Source organism: Nerophis ophidion, linkage group LG10 (assembly GCF_033978795.1).
Source record: "Nerophis ophidion isolate RoL-2023_Sa linkage group LG10, RoL_Noph_v1.0, whole genome shotgun sequence".
Taxonomy (NCBI): domain Eukaryota; kingdom Metazoa; phylum Chordata; class Actinopteri; order Syngnathiformes; family Syngnathidae; genus Nerophis; species Nerophis ophidion.
Genome location: NC_084620.1, coordinates 3,042,981 through 3,056,247, shown reverse-complemented (window position 1 = coordinate 3,056,247; position 13,267 = coordinate 3,042,981). Strand labels below are relative to the sequence as shown.

General features: G+C 41.5%; 1 protein-coding gene across 6 annotated transcripts in view; it reads right to left on the bottom strand.

Moving 5' to 3' along the window:
- Positions 1 to 5,956: 5,956 nt before the first annotated feature.
- The window catches only part of ppp1r12a (protein phosphatase 1, regulatory subunit 12A), an 84,363-nt gene continuing 77,052 nt past the window's right edge, over positions 5,957 to 13,267 (bottom strand). For 3 of the 6 annotated variants that reach the window (XM_061912031.1, XM_061912034.1, XM_061912035.1), the window contains 2 exons: positions 9,552 to 9,789; positions 5,957 to 7,415 (listed from right to left, as the gene is read on the bottom strand). In XM_061912031.1, the coding sequence (XP_061768015.1) occupies positions 9,652 to 9,789 (138 nt within the window). In that variant the 3' untranslated portion in view covers positions 5,957 to 7,415; positions 9,552 to 9,651. The remainder of the gene's footprint in view (positions 7,416 to 9,551; positions 9,790 to 13,267) is intronic. The other 3 variants (XM_061912033.1, XM_061912032.1, XM_061912036.1) reach the window with 1 other exon arrangement.

Genomic DNA, 13,267 nt, shown 5'->3' with positions numbered 1-13,267 from the left:
TTCCAGCCCGATCCAAGCTATAAGGAGTCTGCTTTAATCGCATAATTACACAGTATTCTGGACATCTGTGTTGCTGAATCTTTTGCAATTTGTGCAATTAATAACGGAGACGTCAAAGAAGAAAGATGTAAGTGGGAAGCGGTGTATTGCAGCTGCCTTTAGCAACACAAACACAGCCGGTGTTTCCTTGTTTACATTCCCGAAGGTGAAGCTTTACTATGGAACAGAGCGGTCAAGCGAACATGGTTCCCCGACCACATGTCAAACGGCAGGTTTCGGTGAGATAATTGTGCTAATAAATCGGCTCTTACCGTAGACATGAGTGGAGCTTGCGTTCTCCTGCGGCTGCGGACTATTACCTCCTCTCACCGGAGACACTGGCGGTCACCACACCCCTCCGACTTTCAAGTACGACTATATAATCTCACTAAAACACTAGTAAAACAGTAGGCAGATAAGGGATTTTCCAGAATTATCCTAGTAAATGTGTCTAATAACATCTGATTCGCTTCCACTGCCCTGTCTTAATATTTTTTCCTTCTAGTCCTTCACGCTCACTATCCTCATCCACGAATCTTTCATCCTGGCTCAAATTAATGGGGAAATCGTCGCTTTCTCGGTCCGAATCGCTCTCGCTGCTGGTGGCCATGATTGTAAAAAATGTTCAGATGTGAGGAGCTCCACAACCCGTGACGTCACGCCCACATCGTCTGCTACTTCCGGTACAGGCAAGGCTTTTTTATTAGCGACCAAATGTTGCGAACTTTATCGTGGATGTTCTCTACTAAATCCTTTCAGCAAAAATATGGCAATATCGCAAAATGATCAAGTATGACACATAGAATGGAGCTGCTATCCCCGTTTGAATAAGAACATCTCATTTCAGTAGGCCTTTAAACCAGCTGTTATGATTCTTGTGAATAACTCCCATTTTAGCACCCGATTAATCACTCCGTTTACTGGCCAGTGTGACTTGTTGATCATGACATAGTTTACTTTAGAAAAGGTACACTGAAAAATGTATTGATATTTGAAAAAAAAAAAAAAAAATCACTACACAATTGAGTTTTTGATTGATTGATTGATTGAAAATTTATTAGTAGATTGCACAGTACAGTACATATTCCGTACAATTGACCACTAAATGGTAACACCCCAATAAGTTTTTCAACTTGTTTAAGTCGGGGTCCACGTTAATCAATTCATGGTAAGAATATAGTAAGAATATTAAAAACGCTGCCACTATCAATCAATCAATCAATGTTTATTTATATAGCCCCAAATCACAAATGTCTCAAAGGACTGCACAAATCATTACGACTACAACATCCTCGGAAGAACCCACAAAAGGGCAAGGAAAACTCACACCCAGTGGGCAGGGAGAATTCACATCCAGTGGGACGCCAGTGACAATGCTGACTATGAGAAACCTTGGAGAGGACCTCAGATGTGGGCAACCCCCCCCCCTCTAGGGGACCGAAAGTAATGGATGTCGAGCGGGTCTAACATGATACTGTGAAAGTTCAATCCATAGTGGCTCCAACACAGCCGCGAGAGTTCAGTTCAAAGCGGATCCAAGACAGCAGCGAGAGTCCCGTCCACAGGAGACCATCTCAAGCGGAGGCGGATCAGCAGCATAGAGATGTCCCCAACCGATACAGGCGAGCGGTCCATCCTGGAACTCTACTCTGGACAGCCAGTACTTCATCCATGGCCATCGGACCGGACCCCCTCCACAAGGGAGGGTGGGACATAGGAGAAAGAAAAGAAGCGGCAGATCAACTGGTCTAAAAAGGAGGTCTATTTAAAGGCTAGAGTATACAGATGAGTTTTAAGGTGAGACTTATGTTGCTAAAACAGCGCCATTTATTTTTAGTTTGGTAAATCATACTGAATTTATGACATCTAAATTATATCGTGCTTTTTGAAAGCCTGATTGTTATAATCATTCATGAAGCTTATTGCACATTCAGTTCTATTGTGGCCGTCAAATGTAGGCGAACAAGTTCCAAACGTCACCGCAGGAGGGCGACAAAGTGTAATTTCGAAAGCGGTCGTACAACAAAGCACAGAAAATAGACTAAATTAAACTCGAAAACAAGTGTTTTTAGAGCTCAAATGTCCGCTGTGGCGTCATGATGTTATGTTAAAGAAGTGTAGCTCTTGGTAAAAGCTTGTTTTGTTTCAAAGCCATCATTAGTGAATGAATGAAATAAGTTTATTTTGGTCGTATAAACTGTTTTGTGTGACCAGTTTAACAGTAGAGATTATACACATATTTAACAATCATACACATTTACACACAAAAAGAAAAGTAAAAGAAAGACCGAAAATTGAATAAGCTGAAGCCAATGCATATATTTGCCTATTTTATACATTCACCGAAAATTAGAATGCCTGGAACATCAAAGTTAAAAAAAAAAAAAATCAATGGGATGAAAGTCATTGATCCATCCATCCATCCATTTTCTACCGCTTATTCCCTTTTAGGGTCGCTGGCGCCTATCTCAGCTACAATTGGGCGGAAGGCGGGGTACACCCTGGACAAGTCGCCCACTCATCGCAGGGCCAACACAGATAGACAGACAACATTCACAAAGTCATTGATATATTTTATAATTTTCCATGATTTCACCTTTCAAGGTTTTCTTCAACCTTAACAAAGAACTACAGATCTTGAGCTCATGAACTGAGTTTGTTCCACCATCTAACTCCTGAAACTGAAATACTTTTGTATTTTTTAAATTCTTCCTACATTACCGATTTCAAAAATCAATATCCCCCGTCAATTATAGTTTTCTCCTCTTGATTTAAATAACCTCAGAACAAAAGCCACAGCTGCTACAAAATAAAGTTACTGAAACATGAATGCCGCACATGGCGGTGTGGGGCGCCCTGCAGTGGTCAAAATGAGTATTGCAGTAGCTTAGCTGCAGACATGCAAACAACACTTGTAGCTACAGTGGGGCAAAAAAGTATTTAGTCAGCCAGCGATTGTGCAAGTTCTCCCACTTCAAAAGATGACAGAGGTCTGTAATTTTCATCATAGGTACACTTCAACTGTGAGGGACAGAATGTGGAAAAAAATCCAGGAATTCACATTATAGGAATTTTTTATAATTTATTTGTAAATTATGGTGGAAAATAAGTATTTGGTCAATAACAAAAATTCAACTCAATACTTTGTATTATAAACTTTGTTGGCAATAACAGAGGTCAAAGGATCACTAGAGGTCTTTACCAGGTTTGCACACACAGTATTTTGGCCCATTCCTCTATGCAGATCTTCTCGAGAGCAGTGATGTTTTGGGGCTGTCGCCGAGCAACGCAGACTTTCAACTCCCTCCACAGATTTTCTATGGGGTTGAGGTCTGGAGACTGGCTAGGCCACTCCAGGACTTTCAAATGCTTCTTACGGAGCCACTCCTTCGTTTGGGATCATTGTCATGCTGGAAGACCCAGCCATGTTTCATCTTCAAAGCTCTCACTGACAGAAGGATGTTTTGGCTCAATTCTCACGATACATGGCCCCATTCATTCTTTCCTTAACACGGATCAATCGTCCTGTCCCCTTAGCAGAAAAACAGCCCAAAGCATGATGTTTCCACCCCCATGCGTCACAGTAGGTGTGGTGTTCTTGGGATGCAACTCAGTATTCTTCTTCCTCCAAACACGACGAGTTGAGTTTATACCAAAAAGTTCTATTTTGGTTTCATCTGACCACATGACATTCTCCCATGTGCTCTCTGGCAAACTTCAGACGGGCCTGGACATGCACTGGCTTAAGCAGGGGGACACGTCTGGCACTGCAGGATTTGATTTCCTGTCGGAGTAGATGGTAACCTTTGTTACTTTGGTCCCAGCTCTCTGCAGGTCATTCACCAGGTCCCCCCGTGTGGTTCTGGGATTTTTGCTCACCGTTCTCATGATCATTTTGACCCCACGGGATGAGATCTAGGGAGATTATCAGTGGTCTTGTATGTCTTCTATTTTTTGATAATTGCTCCCAAAGTTGACTGTTTCCACACCAAGCTGCTTGCCTATTGTAGATTCACTCTTCCCAGTCAGGTGCAGGTCTACAATTCTTTTCCTGGTGTCCTTTGACAGCTCTTTGGTCTTGGCCATAGTGGAGTTTGGAGTCTGACTGTTAGAGGCTGTGGACAGGTGTCTTTTATACAGATAATGAGTTCAAACAAGTGCCAATAATACAGGTAACGAGTGGAGGACAGAAGAGCTTCTTAAAGAAGAAGTTACAGGTCTGTGAGAGCCAGAGATCTTCCTTGTTTGAAGTGACCAAATACTTTCCACCATAATTTACAAATAAATTATTTAAAATTCCTACAATGTGAATTCCTGGATTTTTTTTTCACATTCTGTCTCTCACAGTTGAAGTGTACCTATGATGAAGATTACAGACCTCTGTCATCATTTTAAGTGGGAGAACTTGCACAATCGCTGGCTGACTAAATACTTTTTTGCCCCACTGTACATATATCTATACGTACATATATCTCAATATACATACATATATCTATACATAGATAAATACATACATATACACCGGTATGTATACATATATATATATATACATACGGTACATAAACATATATACATACATACACACATGTATACATATATATATATATACACACATACATACATGTATGTATGTATGTATATATTTTTTAAATATATACACAAATAAAAAATTATATACATACATACTATATATATATATATAGTATGTATGTATATAATGTAGTATGTGTGTGTGTGTGTATATATATACACACACACACACACACACACACACACACACACACACACACACACAGTACAGGCCGAAAGTTGGACATACCTCGTTTCAATGCGTTTTTTTTTCTCTCACAACTATTTAATTGTAGATTGTAACTGAAGCCATCAAAACTTTGACACCTGTGAAGTGAAAACCCTTTCAGGTTGGCTCTTGAAGCTCAGCGAGAGAATGCCAGGAGTGTGCAAAGAAGTAATCAGAGCAAAGGGTGGCTATTTTGAAGAAAACTACAATGGGGGCGGTTTAGCTCGGTTGGTAGAGTGGCCGTGCCAGCAACTTGAGGGTTGCAGGTTCGATTCCCGCTTCCGCCATCCTAGTCACTGCCGTTGTGTCCTTGGGCAAGACACTATACCCACCTGCTCCCAGTGCCACCCACACTGGTTTGAATGTAACTTAGATATTGGGTTTCACTATGTAAAGCGCTTTGCGTCACTAGAGAAAAAGCGCTATATAAATATTATTCACTTCAATATAAAACATGTTTTCAGTTATTTCACCTTTTTTGTTAAGTACATAACTCCACGTGTTCATTCATAGTGTTGGTGCCTTCAGTGACAATCTACAATGTAAATAGTCATGAAAATAAAAAAAATGCATTGAATGAGGTGTGTCCAAACTTTTGGCCCATATTGTATATAAAGTATACACAACAAATTACAAGATAGCAAAAAAACAAAAGTAGACCATGTGTTTTACTAATATTATGCTGCAGTACATTTCCACATAGTAGTAAATGCAATTTACTTAAAATCAATTGTTTACATTTTTTATACAATCAAAAGAATAACTATAGTAAACAATATTGCATTTTTGGGCTGTTTCCCTGTCTTCTATCCACTTAAATTTAGCTCGGTTTGTAGAGCGGCCGTGCCAGCAACTTGAGGGTTGCAGGTTCGATTCCCGCTTCCGCCATCCTAGTCACTGCCGTTGTGTCCTTGGGCAAGACACTTTACCCACCTGCTCCCAGTGCCACCCACACTGGTTTAAATGTAACTTAGATATTGGGTTTCACTATGTAAAAGCGCTTTGAGTCACTAGAGAAAAAGCGCTATATAAATATAATTCACTTCACTTCACTTAAATGGACATGATGTAAGAAAAGCGAAACAGGTGGAATAAGAGACAGAGGGAGTGAGACGTGGAAACTTTACAATGTACAAGTTTATTTTTAATGAACTCTTCAGTGGTTGGTAGTCACAGCACAGCTTGCATGTATTAAGCCACACACACCTATTTTACAAGATGACCAAACAAAACATGATAATAAAGCATAAAACAAAACTTAACCAGAGTAGATCAGTCTATTTGCAGCGGCAACTTTTTATTTTTTAATCTCTTTGACTAAAATAATGTTTAAAAAAGGCCACTGAAATGCATAAAAAGATTGCGTGGAATATTTGTCTGTGGACAGTGCACGTAGACTTTGTAAAAAAAAAAAATATTAAAAGGGGGCGAGTGACACGGACGATTTGTCTGGGCTATTATAATAATACTACAGCTTTAAAAGAAAGGAACAGCACTCTTCCAACATACCGAGTATGATGAAAATGAAATGTAGTCTTTAAATCTCATGAAAAGAATATAAAAGACACCTGCTTGTCCTGTGGAATTTGTATACTTTTAATAGTAACAGACGTGTGCTGCTCTCAAACAATACATAACAAATAATACATAAAGGTATATACAGCCACACTCAGTACCTGCTAAAACAAGGTGACAAACACACAGGAGAAACCCACTAATACTACAAGCCGAAAACAGAACAAAAAGAAGTCGATGGATGGGCGCCGTGGTGGAAGAGTGAAACCTCCAACTAAGTGATGGACTCGTCATTAAAGCATAAAAAAACAAATAATAATAATAATAATGCATATTGCACATTCAGTGAAAGCTTAAATTCCACCTGGTCCGCCTCGGTTTTCTTTTTTTTTTCCCTCTTGGAGGAAGACGCGCAGAGGTAACGACACAACTGGGGGTGGTGAGGGAGATCGTGTGTGTGTGTGTGTGTGTGTGTGTGTGTGTGTGTGTGTGTGTGTGTGTGTGCGCACGTGATCCTTTGCGTGTAGAAAAAAACAAAAAAAAGCAAAAAAAGGGTGGGGGGACAGGGGGTAGGTAGGTGGCACTTCTCAAGGGGCAGGAAAGGGCACAGCACACTGATGAGAACAAAATAAAAGAAGGCGTGGCACAAATAAAATCAGGTGTTGGATAATAATAATATTAATAATAATAATTGTTCATCAAGAGCTTTCCTCTTTATGTACAACTAAGGCTTACTGGTTAAATAGATCTCTGGCTTCCCCGCCCACAATGCTCGTGCACGCTGTAAACTGGGGGGCGGCTATGATGATGGGGGTGGGGGTGGGGGGGGGGGGGCGGCAACAATAAAAGGAGTCTCTGATGTCTCTTGATAATATCTAGATGTGCAATTCCATTAGTCACTGCCAGAGGGGGCTAGAGAGATAGACGGAGGGGGTGCAGGAGGCAGGGCGGGGGGTGGAGGGGAGGGGGGGTGGGTCTACTTGGAAAGCTTGCTAATGACTCGAATGAGCGCTCCGTTCTCGTCCTTTAGCCTCTGGTTGTCCGCTTTCAAGTCGGGGAGCATCTGGAGGAGGAGAAGAAGAGAAGAAGCGGCTTAGGCACGCTCGCACCACAAGGTGGCGCCAAAAAAAAAAAAAAAAAACCCTCAAAACGGCGGAAGGAAAAACGCTTTTGGCGCCGCCTCGGAAAGCCATGCAGAAGTTTGCGGACACGCTTCGAGAAGTCTTCCCGTATCGGCTTTTTAGTCGCACTGCAACGAAGATGACGCCACGCCGCACTTCAGTCACATGACCAAACACGACATGGACGGCAGGGTTTTAATTCATCTTCACAATGGTGAAGTTCTCTTCTTGTTTACGATCCATCAATATGAAGAGTCATGGGGACAAAATGTAATAAATACACACATCCTTAAATAATTACCTCAATGGGCCATTCATTCTAATTGGAATTAAATACATAAATGTCTAATTAAATGTGAAATTCATTTGTTTCAAGTAAAAGTACATTTAATCGTTTCATTAATTTAACCATTTTCAATTAATTGATTTCATGATTTAATTATTTCTAGTAACATTTCATGATTTATTTAATCATTCAACGAATTATTCATTTATATTTATCTGTCAAACTCAGCAATCTAAGTCAGTGGGCGGAGCTACCGGGAACCGAGTCCAATGATTGCTTTGGAACAGTGGTTCTTAACCTGGGTTCGGTGAGTCGGCCTCAGGGGTTCGACAGAGCCGCCGCCGCGGAGGTCAAGACACACCCGACTCATCGTGTAAATAAAAACTTCTCCCTGTCGGCTTTATGGATACGGCAACAGCAGAAGTCAGACTGTGTAAGTTGTTGTGAGTTCATGCAATGTGTCAGTTTTGTTCTTTGAACAAGGTGATGTTGATGCACGGTTCATTTTGTGCACCAGTAAAAATAAACATCAGTGTCTTGAATTTGAAACAAAAAACATTTAATTTCTTACTAATGAATGTCAATGCACATATGACACTGGTGGGGTTCGGTATCTCCAAAAAGGTTAAAAACCACTGCTTTGGAAGTATTTGAAAACATGGCGGCTGAGGAAGAAGTGCGTTTACTTTTTGGAGAGTTGTTGGGAGATATTTTGAAAACAAGAGCTGCCGATCCCAGGGCATGTGGCGATTCAAGGAGAGGAATTTATTCAAGTTGTCGGAGTTATTTCTGCACTTTCACACTAACAAATGGACCAGTTCAACAAGTGGAAGTAACTTATTAGGTGTTGGAACCCGCCCACTGACTTTGACAGACAATATCAATTTATAAAGTAATTAATTAAAGGAGTCGTAAAAATAACTGATAAAATCATGAAATATGTACCCAAATCATGTAACCAATAATTAATTATAAAATAATCAAATGTGCTTGCACACTAAATTAAATAATGACACACTTAAGTAATTATTTAGATATACCGTATTTCCTTGAATTGTCGCCGGGGCGCTAATTATTTTAAAACCTCTTCTCACTTACCAAAGGCATGCAGTAAAAAATTGAGTGTGATGTAAGCTTGGACCTTAAATCCTACTGAATAGCTCTTACTTATTAATCTTCTTGCCTTTATGCGATTTTAGATTACCGGTATTGAAATCAGCCTCCTGCATTTTGAAAATGATGACAGGGGAAGTTTGACCAGGCGGTAATACTAAGCATGCGCTAATTATTTTGTGAAGCAAGTTTGACCCGGCGGTAATTCAAGGCAGGCACATACTATATGCCCTGCGGCAATTCAAGGAAATACGGTAATTAATTTTGTCCCATTTGACTATAAAGACACAATTGGAAAAATTAGATGTAGAAGAAAGCAGCAAAAATTCCATGTGGTCTTTAGAGAAGTGTGGCAGCTTCCAGGTTGTGTCCTAAAACTTGTGTCCATGTCGTGTTGCCATTTTTTCGACCAAATTATTGGACAAAAACATCTTGCCAATTAGGGGTGAGTTTGGCATTTGTCCCGTTTGTTTTTTTGTCGAGAGAAGAGGTCACTTCATGCAGAGAAGCCAAACAAGGTGAGGCACGGCGCCCCCGGTGGACCAACCACAAAACTACATCAGGACACTTTGCTTTGCGGCTGCCAAGGGAACGGGGGAGGGGCCACTCAAACCAAAAGACAACACCCCCACCAGTGAAGGGGAGCAAATTACACAAAAACGGCTTGGCGGCAGGGCACCTGTGGGCGGGGCGGGGCATGGAGCGGAGTGGCCGAGAAAGGGGAGAGGAGGGGGTGAAAAGAAAGGAGGAAGTGGCGGTGGGCAGACGGGGGCGTGGCTTTAGAGGTCGACGGCGGGCAGCTGGCTGCAGGCGGACTGCGAGAGCTTTGCCACCACACGGGCCAGAGCCCGGTTCTCTGCCTGCAGCCGCTCCTTAACCTGCCGCAGCGTCTGAACCTGCTTTACCTGGGGGAGGTTCTGCGGAGGGGGGAGGGGGACAGCGTGGCAGAAGAAGGAGACACGTGGCCAAGTAGAAGAAGAAGAGAGTGAGGACAGCACATTCGTAGAAGAGGGGAGCAAGAGAGAAAGAGACAAGGGAACAGAAAAGGAAGATTGTTAGAAAATGGGGACAGATTTGGACCCGCTTGGACGCACGACAGCGCCTCAGCATGAAAGAACCAACATGGGACACAAAGTGTCAACAAACACTGTGGCCCCCTGCTGGCAACATGGCAGATATCTCAGACTTAGGGCCATTTCTGCTTTTTTGTTGGCCCCTGGCAAACATTAACTCAAAATAAAATGTACACATTATCATTAAGATGCACTAACACTAGATATAATGCTACTTTTACAACAAAACTAAAATGTTTTATTCCAACATTTTTGCAAACAGATATGCAATGAGAATTTGTTTTACATTTTTATCTTAAAATTGACAAAATCTGGACATAAAAATACAGATAAAGTTGCCGCATGGCTGCTGCAATAGAGCGATGTGTGTGGCGGTGAACTGCGGAGAATGGCGAGAGAGAGAAATTGCTCCAAGGGAGGACAAAAGCTGTCAAAAGTTTAGGATCCTTTTAAATCACAAGATAAAGACAAAGTCAAACGGTTTACATTACAGTACTGATGTTGCAGAACATTACCAGAGTACACTGTACTCACAGAGCTAACAAGCAGAAACAAGGTAAAAGGTCTATTTTGGCAGGTTGCTAAATGGGGCGGGGGGGTGCCATCCATCCATCCATTTTCTACCGCTTATTCCCTCTTGGGGTCGCGGGGGGCACTGGCGCCTATCTCAGCTACAATCGGGCGGAAGGTGGTGTACACCCCGGACAAGTCGCGGCGGGGGGGTGCAATTCCTTATTTGATCTGACATCAAACACATAGCCAGTTAACAACTAAATGTCCTCCAATAAGCACACAATAGATAGTCTTTTCTTCTATTTTTCAGCTACACAATACAGGGTTTCCCACACATTCATTTATTTGTGGCGGACAGCCACGAAAGAATTACATTTGCCACAAATAAAAAATTAATACATTTTTTTTTGTTTTTTTCCGGCTTTTGACTGTCTGTGAATGGAGCTTGCAGTTACATCCATCCATCCATCCTCTACCGCTTATTCCCTTTTGGGGTCGCGGGGGGCGCCGGCGCCTATCTCAGCTACAATCGGGCGGAAGGCGGTTTACACCCTGGACAAGTCGCAGCCTCATCGCAGAGCCAACACAGATAGACAGACAACATTCACACACTAGGGACCATTTAGTGTTGCCAATCAACCTATCCCCAGGTGCATGTCTTTGGAAGTGGGAGGAAGCCGGAGTACCCGGAGGGAACCCACGCAGTCACGGGGAGAACATGCAAACTCCACACAGAAAGATCCCGAGCCTGGATTTGAACCCAGGACGGCAGGACCTTCGTATTGTGAGGCAGACGCACTAACCCCTCTGCCACCGTGAAGCTTTGTAGTTACATATTATATAAATATGTAAATATTATATAAATATGTACATAAAGTGTTGTAATTATATTCCAACTCCGCGTTCTTCTTGGTCATCGCCACCGCCGCTGACACAACCACCCCTCCGCCCGACCACACCACCACAAATAAATGCCTGACCTGTGGGAAACACTGCAATAGCTAAGCACACATTAGCGCAAAAGCTAGGTCTTTTCTTATATTTTTCAGCTACACAACAGCTAAGCACACATTAGCGCATAAGCTAGACATGTGTAATAAGTGTTCTTCATTGAACAATATTAGTTCAACAGCACATTTGTCAATATAAACAAGTATCAATTAACTGAAGTTCTATATTACTTACACATAAGGTCTACACGACAGAAACGTATTGGAAAGTATCCACTTAACTTTTAATTGTGGCCGCCAGGTGTCTTAAAAAGACAATTACCACTCCACTTCAACTTGAAAATTGCAAGTCCATTCTAGTCAGTGAATGAAAAATAGGTTGGTAGTTTTCATGCCGACCATTGACTAAATTCACTTGATTAAACCGGTTTCCAACATTACACACAACAAAATAATTCTGTATAAGATTGTATCAAGTCAATATTGCAATCGGCCTATACCCAAGGCTCCGATATCGAAAGTGAAACGGTTTATCAGGACACCACCAACGCCATTATATATGCTTGACTGGCATTACACGTTTTTATTCCAAAACATAAGGACATGCGAGCATCTAGTTTGTATGTAAATGCTGAAATCAAATATCAAACACCACTTCTTTAATGAATACCTTTTTAAATGTGTGGTTCTATTTACAATATGTGTGCAGTTGAGATAAACTCCAGTCCCCCCAAGAACCTGAAAGGGACAAGCGGTAGAAAATGGATGGATGGATGGATATTAGATCACAGAATGTGCTTTGTTCTTTATTGTTTGAATGTCAAAGACTGCTAATGATTCATTATCATACTTAGCCTTTTTGGTTAACATGGATCTTATGTTTGTTACCTGGTTTTAGGCTGCTGTATTTTTCAGATTATAAGGCCTTTCATTTTCTCAAAAATCGACGGTGTGCCTTAAGTACAGAATAAATCTGGTTGTGTTTACCGAAGCTATTTTATTGGGTACATGATGTAATGATAAGTGTGACCAGTAGATGGCAGTCACCCATAAGAGATGGAAGTAGACTGCTAGATGACACCAGTAAACTCCTCCAGAACTTTAAAAGTTCCATTAAGAATATAGAACACTACACACGGCGTTCAAAAATCTGTTAAAAATGTTTTAGTACAACTTTGGTAAGCTATGAAGCAGCATCGCTTGATGGATTATCGGCGCATTATGGCTACTGTAGTCAGACGAACTGTGCTTCAACATACTATTATTATTATGGTGCGTGTCAGGACTGCAAAATGGCATCAATTAGCAGACATTATCTGGCGTTTTGTTTTGTAAAATTATGCAAAACCAGCTTTTCTTACCTTCTAGTACCTGCTGATGTGTATTTAGAATTTGTCAGAGGTCCTGAAAATGAGCGCGCATCCGGCAGTGTAGTCTGTGCTGACAACGTAGTTGATAAGCTTCTTTTTGTCCTCACTATCTTCTTGTTGTGGGACATTCATCCTCCGCTGTTGCCATTTCTAATACAAAGTAGTGTATAGTTCTAACTTATATCTGTCAGTAGACTCGCTATGAAAGTGCTAAAAACTCCCGGTATAGTGGGTTTACATTATTCACCCACAGTTTTTAGAGTTCCGGTCGGACAGTTTTTCACGGGACACATTTACGGCGTTGTTGCACTAGTGAGCTACTGCTGAAGAGATGCTGCTCCGTTGCTGATTTAAGTAGAAGTCTGAATGTCATTAAAACAGTTAGTTCCATCTTTTGACACTTCTTCAACTCCAGTCCTTGCACGCTACACAACAAAGACGATTGGGAGAAGACGCTGTCGAAGGTGAGCCAGGTAAATAAGACCGCCC